This window comes from Canis lupus, chromosome 4, assembly GCF_011100685.1.
Source record: "Canis lupus familiaris isolate Mischka breed German Shepherd chromosome 4, alternate assembly UU_Cfam_GSD_1.0, whole genome shotgun sequence".
In the NCBI taxonomy this organism is placed as follows: Eukaryota; Metazoa; Chordata; class Mammalia; order Carnivora; family Canidae; genus Canis; species Canis lupus.
Genome location: NC_049225.1, coordinates 71237794 through 71246634, shown reverse-complemented (window position 1 = coordinate 71246634; position 8841 = coordinate 71237794). Strand labels below are relative to the sequence as shown.

General features: G+C 43.0%; 1 protein-coding gene across 1 annotated transcript in view; it reads right to left on the bottom strand.

Moving 5' to 3' along the window:
- Window positions 1-938, bottom strand: part of LIFR (LIF receptor subunit alpha) — a 47166-nt gene extending 46228 nt beyond the window's left edge. Inside the window, exon 1 of the mRNA NM_001005760.1 lies at window positions 797-938. Coding sequence (NP_001005760.1) covers window positions 797-938 — 142 coding nt within the window. The remainder of the gene's footprint in view (window positions 1-796) is intronic.
- Window positions 939-8841: the final 7903 nt, after the last annotated feature.

Here is an 8841-nt window from a genome sequence, read left to right as displayed (position 1 = left end):
CTCTCTCTATAAATGTCTCTGAAAGAGTTTTTTAATTTTTACACCATTGGCATGACATTTACAATAGCAATAAATTATAAAGCTACTTACATGAGACAGAAAACAAAAATGTTAGAAGCACTCACATTAGAAATCATCAGTAACCATAACTAGAGTTATTTAAACAGTGATCTCAGAGGAAAAGAAGAGATCTGTTTAATTATAGAAATAATAGAAAACTAAACTCAGGGGCAGAAGGATGATAATGTTTTTTATAGAAATAAGCTAGATAATAACATCTACATAAACATTCGTAATATATTTAAAGAACATGAACACAACATGTTATTAAAGAAAGAGATTTAGATTTCATTTACGTGACATTCAGAAAAGCAAAATTATAGACAGAAACTAGGCCAGTGTTGGCTTGAGAGAGGGAGGAGAGGAGCGGAGGATAGAGGAGCATAGGGAATTTTCTGGAATGGGGAGTGTTCTGTGTCTTCATTGTGCTGGTGGTCATGTGACTGTACACATTTGTCAAAACTCACAGAGTTTTATCCTAAAAGGGTGAATTGTATTGTATGTAAATTATACTTTTTTTTTTTTATGGGTAAAGAATATTTAGACCTAGCTTTAGGGGCCTTTTAAAAAGAGGGCAATAGTGTATAAAAAAAGAAAATGACAAAGAAATTGATTTTAACCACAGAAAACCTGAGGGGTTCAATAAAGATACAAGACCACCTCATAATCAAAACAGTAATTGTGAAAAATAGCAACAGCATTGCATCAGTTCATTTTAAGACTCAGATGCACTTACCCCTTTTCTCACTAGTCACTTGGTTCATTAAATACAGGAGAATAAATGTTAATAAGAGCCACTGGAAATGTGAAGTCATCCTCCGTCCGTTACTATCCACCATCCAGGGTGGTCTTCTCAAACGTAAGGAAATGTTCATCATCCGTGCAAAAGTAGTCAGTCCTAGATGAGAAGAATTTCAAATGGTGTTCAAAGTGCTACAAAGACACCTCTTCCACTGTGCACAGCCACAGAAACTTTGCAGACATTAGACTCAAGCTGCCCTGGGTTTAGGAGATGTGAATAATCGAACACAGCTGTTGCTTTAGGGATCCATTATAGGGTCAATTTTCAAATGACAGGCTTCAAGTTCAAGATTATAACCAAACACATATTTCTCAACTCTCCATTCCAATACTACTACAGTAGCACACTACTACCAAAAAGCAGTGCGTGAAACTGAAGTTTTTACAATTTTAAATTATCTGGAATGACAGTTTTTATTTTAATTAATATAGTCATTTCTGGTAATATTTTTTCTTTTTCATTTATGCTGTGATATAGTTTCTATTTCATATAAATTTAAATAAAGGAAAAACTAGGATAAATAATAGTATAGAAGGTTTGCAGATGTGGCAAAAATAGTGACCAATACACACGAATGCCTAAAGTGTAACAAACACCACAACAACTATAACGGGAAAGGGACCGCTAGTAAATGAAAGATGTCAACACATGTAGGTGAGCAATGACTGAATCCGATGCGCCGTGGGGGAGGGGCCGCAATGCAGGCTGGTGCTTTCAGCCTAAGAGCTCCAGGGACGCTCACTTCTTAGCAAATGACTAGAGACAGCCTACCACATGCCAGGTCCCCATCCAGGCACTGGAGGTACACACTGAACCAGACAAAGTCCCAGCTCTCAAGGAACCTGGAATCTAGTTGGGAAATACATATACATAAACCACTAAGAAATTTAAGATCTTTATATGTGCTTTAAAGTAAATGTGCGTAGAGTGTGAGTGAGTGAGTGAAGGTGTTACTTGAGCTAAGGCCTAATGAGAAGATGGCCATGGTAAGCCCTGGGGAAAGAGAAGTAGCAGCAAATACAAAGATCCTAAGAAAGGACAAGCTTACTAGGTTCGAATGTCAGGAGGAGGAGCTGCGGCCAAGAGGAGATGGGCGGGTCAGGCCACGAAGGGCTCTGGGCCATGGAAAGGATTCAGATTTTAACTAATCAGGGGGGAATCCATAATCTGATCTGCACTTTGGGAAGATTTCTCTAGCTGTTACATCGAGGGTGGACTCTAGGGGAAGAGTAGAGGTAGGGAAACCAGAGTCCAGGTGAGACCACGAGTGGTGAGGACTAGGGTTCTAAGAGCAGAGATGGAAGAGATGGTCAGATTCAGGATCTGTTCCAGAGATGGAGGGTCTTCCCAATGCACTATATAGGCAGAACAATGTGGTGATTTAGGAGCATGGACTGGATATCTGGGCTCTTTCCATATCTTGGCTATTGTGGACATTGCTGCTATAAACACTGGGGTGCACATGCTCCTTTGAATCATTATTTTTTATCATTTGGATAAATACCTAGTAATACAACTGTTGGGTCGTAGGATAGTTTTATTTTTAACTTTTTGAGGAACCTTCATACTGTTTTCCAGAGTGGCTGTGCCAGGTTGCGTTCCCATCAAAACACGGACGGAACTAGAGTGTACGACGCTAAGCAAAATAAGGCAGGCAGAGAAAGACATATACCATGTGATTTCACTTACATGTAGAATTTAAGAAACAAAACAGACGAACATATGGGAAGGGGTAAAAAGCAAAAAAAAAAAAAGAGAAAGGGAAACAAACTATAGGACACTCTTAAAGATACAGAACAAACTGAGGGTTGCTGGAGGGGAGGTGGGCAGGGGGGATAAATGGGTGATGGGCATTAAGGGGGGGCACTAGTTATAATGAGTAGTGGATGTTATATGCAACTGATGTGTCACTAAATTCTACCCCAGAAACTAATAATACAATATATGTTAACTAACTTGAATTTAAATAAAAACTAAAATAAAACGAAACAAAGATAGACCAGGGCTGATTCACAGCTTTGCTACTCGTTGTGTGGCCTTAGCCTCTCTGCGCCTCAATTTCTTCATCTGTAAAGTGGGGATGGTAACAATATTTTCCGTTAGTTGTAAAGATTAAAAGAGTAAATATGTGTAAAGCACTTAGCAGAGTGCCACACATGTAGTCAGTGGTGTAGTACAGTGTGTTGGGTGAGATATAAGGAGAGGAAGCAAAGATGGCTATAGGATTTGGTGGAAGCAGAACAATGGATGGGTGGTGGTACCATTTAAATCCTTCCTGGGTTCATCAAGAGGGAGGCAGTGATTTACTATTTATAGGCTGTTTATAGGCAGTCTGTTTATAACAGAGGTCTAAGGACCTTAACCTTGACATGTTCCTACTTCCAAAACAGAGGCATTCCCTACAGAATGTAAAAGAACTGCCCAGGAAATGAGAGCAGCTAACAAAGACACAGGTGTCCAAGAGGAGAGACTTCCACATCTGACACTGAGGGCTTCCTCAGAATAATGATGTTCCCATCCACTCCAGCTGAACGAAGCCTGCCAGCTGACAAGCCCTCTCAATGCACTGAAAACTCTGTCAGACTTAACAGTTCCTCATTTTTATACTAGAACAAATAACCAAGGATCATCACACATACAAGCAAAGCCTGCTTTTAAAACAATAAAAAGAGATTCAGAGGAGAGAGGATCCCTAGGAGGGAAATAAAAATTACTCCCAGAGAAAATGGGGATAATATAGAAAAGAGGAAAACTAAAAACAGAAAAATTGCCTCTAAACAATATTCCAGAGTGAATATGGCATAGCCATAAAAACTAGAAGAAGATGCAATGAAAAAGCAATAATCGGAAATAAAAATAGCTCTTACAAGTGAAATGTATTGGCTAATATTAAAAAATTTTAAAAGACAGATAAAAAATATTGGGCAATCTTTCAGGAAAAAAACCAAAGATAAAAACATGTGAGAAAAGATGTATGAACAGGGGAAAAAGATCCAACATCTAAATAACTGGAGTCCAAAAAGATAGTTCAGAAAACACTTTCCTTAGCAAAAGGAGATGGGAAGATCTCTTCCTGGCTATTGCTGAGTACTGTCAAAAACTCAGGAGACAAATCTGGAGTAGCCTACGTAATCATAACCAAAACAGACACAAGGCATAGGCACACATTTCAAAAATGGTCAACTCTTTTTTTGCTGAATAACTTTCTAGTCACTTCTGGTGCCACTGAGCTTATGTATTAGAATAAAAATGTATTCACGGAATGTCTAAAATGCCAGCTGCTAAAGTTATAGAATTCCACAGCATGGGCAGGAATAACAACTGAATAAAGGAGTCCCGAACACGACCAAACCAGGACTGAAACAATCACAAACCATATTCGCTGATGGGCTAAACATCATCTTAAAATGAAACAGTCCCTTGCTACAAGTTTACAGTTGTTCCAGAAAAGAGATGTGTGTCCCATGAAGTGGCAGGAGGGGTAGGGCCGCCACCAAGGTCCTGGAGCAGGTCCCGTGGATGCAGACTCTCATCCTGGCTCCACTGCTAATTAGCACGACTGAGGCCAATCACTTAATCCCTTCCGGCCTCGGCCTTGGGAGCTGCAGCACAGGGCCAACCCTGCTCCTGGTCCACATGAGAAACTTCCCAAAGCTACGGTGTAATATTCCACTCCTGTGGGCAGGCAGCGAGCGAGCAGACACATGAGCACAAGGTCAGCGCCAGCATCAAGGACACCACCGAGCAGGCCAGTGAGAGGCAGGCTGGGGTGCTGGGTGTGCTGGGACAGGAGAATCAATGACACTGTCACCACACCTGCTTAACTGAAAACAGGCAGGATAAAGAAAACTTTCTTTTGTTAACATTTATGTCAAAAATGTTGAGCAAGTCACATAGGCCATATGATATGCTTGTAACAGATCTGACTTCCCTACTTAAGCAAACATTTCAAATGGACTCACCTGAGGCCAGAGCAGTACACGGAGAGCTTTCTAACGTACTCTAAGGGGAAAAGGACACATGAAACTTGTCTCTGCTCCCTTCTAAAAGAAACATTGCCAGAATTTATTTTTCCCCCATCGATGCCTTATTCCTCGAGAACACATTCTTAGAGAGTTGCAGGAGCTAATTTCCAAAATTAGGATCACTGTCACTTGCTGCAGCAGTAGACTGCAAATGCACATACCTGGAAGGCAAAACAGGTGACAAACTCCAAAGGCAGGTGCAAACCGGAGCTCACCTGCCTAGCCCAGAGGTGCAGCCATAGGTCTTTTGCCAGATTTCTGATTTTTTAAACCAAAGTAGAAGCCTGGGAATTTATATAAAAAACTCAAATTCGTCAATGTAAGGAACTAATTTGTAGTTCTTAAATATTCTAAAGGCCAAACCAAGTAGGTCTTCAGACTGTATCCTACCCGAGGGCCACCAGTCTGTATCCTATGCAACACAATTATGTAGGGGATCCCTGGGTGGCTCAGCGGTTTAGCGCCTGCCTTTGGCCCAGGGTGTGATCCTGGAGTCCTGGGATCGAGTCCTGCACTGGGTTCCCTGCATGGAGCCTGCTTCTCCCTCTGCCTGTGCCTCTGCCTCTCAAATAAATAAATAAATAAATAAATAAATAAATAAATAAATAAATAAATAAATAAATTATCTTTTAAAAAAATACAATTGTGTTAAAAGATTTAAAAATGTCAACAAACCTTTTTAAGAAAACGGATCAAGCAAAATCAGCTTATACAACTGTTGGAATCGAAAGAAAAAAAATCTGTGTTTTGCTTGTTTTATTTATGTCGTATCCTCACTTCTGCCGTAGGACGTCAGAAAGCACCGGCTCCCCATGTGCAGAGCTTGTGAAAATGAAACAGCCCACAAATGCACACTGCTTTGCTTTCTCCTCAGCTTTGAAAACTCTGGTTCCAGTCTACATGAGGTTTTGGTCCTTTCTGCCCGGGATACTTAGAAAAGAGAGGTGAAAGAGGAAAGTAAAGGCAGAGGAGGACCAGAAACTGTGGTCCAGATATGTTTTGTTTAGTCTTTTCTCTTTTTGGTGGGGCAGAAGGGGAAGGAGGTGGAGGGGACGGGGACAGATGACAGAGGGCTAGTGCATTCTGCCGGCAGGACTGTCCCCAGCAGCACCAAAGTCTGAGGGAAGGGTCTGAGAAACACCTGTTCAGTCAGAAAGACGTGAGTAAGGAGGAGCCAGAGAATCTTTGATCTCGAGAACCTATTTTTCTGTCATCACAATGAGATACTTCCCTTGTCACTGATTCACAAAAGGAACTGCCCACGGGAGGGAGAAAAGCCACTTAACTACAACATGAAATAAACATGTACCCAAACCTACAGTAGAGGAGATGCTAGAAGGTCTGCCCCAAGTGAGAGGCCGAATGGAACGTAAGCAGGATCCATACTGCTCCTTCATATTCTTACTGTCCCCTTCTTTACTCTTTTCTATTAGGGGACAAAAAAAAAAAAAAAAAGAAGAACTGTGACCAGCAGCTACTTACTCTAACTTCAGTCCTCATTCCATTCCCCCTACACACGCTATCTTCAGTTCCTGGAGCACAGCCTTTGAAGGCGGCTTTTCAGGAACATAAACTTTGCAGTTAGGGAGACATCACTGTACTGTAAAGTGAAGTGTGGGGGTTTAAGGAGAGTGAGACATACCCATGAAAAAACACAAATCTGGCCGGTTTGGGAAAGTCGACTGAGACTAGACGGTGCAGGGAGACAGTAAAGGTTTTTTCAGGAAGAGGGAAGCTCGAAGGAAGTGGGGTTTCAAAGGGAGATTAAGAGACAACTGCAGGGGATCCCTGGGTGGCGCAGCGGTTTGGCGCCTGCCTTTGGCCCGGGGCGCGATCCTGGAGACCCGGGATCGAATCCCACGTCAGGCTCCCGGTGCATGGAGCCTGCTTCTCCCTCTGCCTATGTCTCTGCCTCTCTCTCTCTCTCTCTCTGTATGACTATCATAAATAAAATTATAAAAAAAAAAAAAAAAAGAGACAACTGCAGTAACAAAGACACACAAAGAATTACCAATATATATTCAGCAGCAAAAAATCTAGTTCTCCATATAGTGAATTTACAAAGAGTTATAACAAAGTATATCATTGAGAATAAGTGTATAAAAGAAAATCTTAAAAGCTTCCAGGTTGGGGAATGGCAGCCATACAAGGGCTCTGAAATGAGAACAGCATGGAACAGTTCTCTGAAACCAGGACTCTGGGCCTCACTGTGTGAGCCCAACAAGCCCTCCGCCCTCATGCAGGGACAGTGACAGTGACATGGCTATCTTCGAAGCAGGCTGCGGGTGTAGAGGAGACCCTGGGTGCATGCTCCATAAACATGGTGGGGGTGTAGAGGGGATATCAGACTTCTTGGCCCTGAAAGCTAAAGAGAACAGCTCCAAAATTGCACATGAAAACTACTGTCACACTTGAATTCCATACTCAAACTACTAATTGAGAGGATACGCCACAACTCAAAAGATACACCTTCTGCCAAAAAAGTGAGGTAGAAAAACAAAAAAACAAAGAAACAAAAAAGGGGGGGAAATGAGAAAAATGATCTATGACACTGTAATCCTGTGCCCTCCCCTCCAATCCTTACCATTTGCAAACTGCCACTTGCAAATGAATAAATAATCTTACAAAAAATACAATTATGTTAAAAGATTAAAAAATGTCAGCAAACCCCCCCCCAGAATTTTCCTCCTGCCTGGAATTCCTTTCTGTACTGCCTTCTGCCGCCTTCCTCCGTTCACCTGGGAGACCCAGGGAGGAGGAAGAAGAGCCCATCCTGGCCTCTGGGGTCCCACGGGAGGGACTGCTCAGCACATCAGCAGCGCAGCTCCTCCTGCTCCACAGCACACGAATTACACCTCTACGTCAGGGGCTGCACAAATGCTGACCTGGAGGGGCCATCCCGGCTTTAGAGCGAAGTTTCACGAGGACACAGCCATGCCCACTTGTCTAGGTGCCGCCTGGGCTGTTTTCACATTACGGTGCTCACACTGAGGAGTGTCACAGCCACTCGCGTGGCCGCCAAAGCCTGAGGTAGTCACGTGCTCCCTGGCCCCTTACGGAAAGCTTGCTGACCCCGGCTCCGCCGCATCACTTCCCAACTCGGTGATTCCTCCAGGAGACTGTCAGTCCCCTGCGCCGATGCTGCCCCTCGTGAGGGTGAGGCCCCCGTAAGCCCCGCAAGCCCCCGCGCCCGGCGCAGCGCCGGGCACCAAGCACACACTGAGCTGGCTGCTGGCTAACCCCACGCCGGGCCCAAGTCAGGGCTCTAGTCCCCAACCCATGCACCGAAGTACCGCAAGGCACAGGAGCAAGTGAACTGGCATATGACAGTGTATTCGCAATTTTCAAAGGAAATAACTGCTCAACCTTATCACAACCTCAACCTTATCACAACCTTTAGCTCCGGGCAGTTCAATTTCAACACCAGGCCACGCTCCATTCCTCTCGATGATCTCGTATCTTGCAAACACGGGTCACTGGTTACTGTGCCAAGACACAAGCACCATCCATTCAAAAATCAATGTAGAAATGGAAATGAGGGTGGCAGTGTCCGACCTATTCCCAAGGTTTGTGAAGCTATGCAGTGTCCCACAGGTTCACACATGTGGCTTTTAAGGAAGAAAATAAAAATAGGATTTTTCTTCTAACTTGTTATGCATTATTTTTCCAAACTACTACTAAAGTGTCAGCTCAGAAATACTTATTAAGTTGTTTGGAAGTAAATATTTCATGAGAAGAACTGTTAGGCATTTCTTTTGACCTGGGGGCACCATAAAAACAACGAAACTCCAAGAGCACCGTGAACCAAAACTGTGGGAATCTAGGTTAGAGGCCAGCTCAACTGCCCAGGGATTCCATTATCGCATCTAAATCTGCACGCAGGAGAACACGACTGAAAGGTAACTTTCCCTATGTTAGAAGAACAGATCTTTGTGGATTCTTCAGAATAGTGTT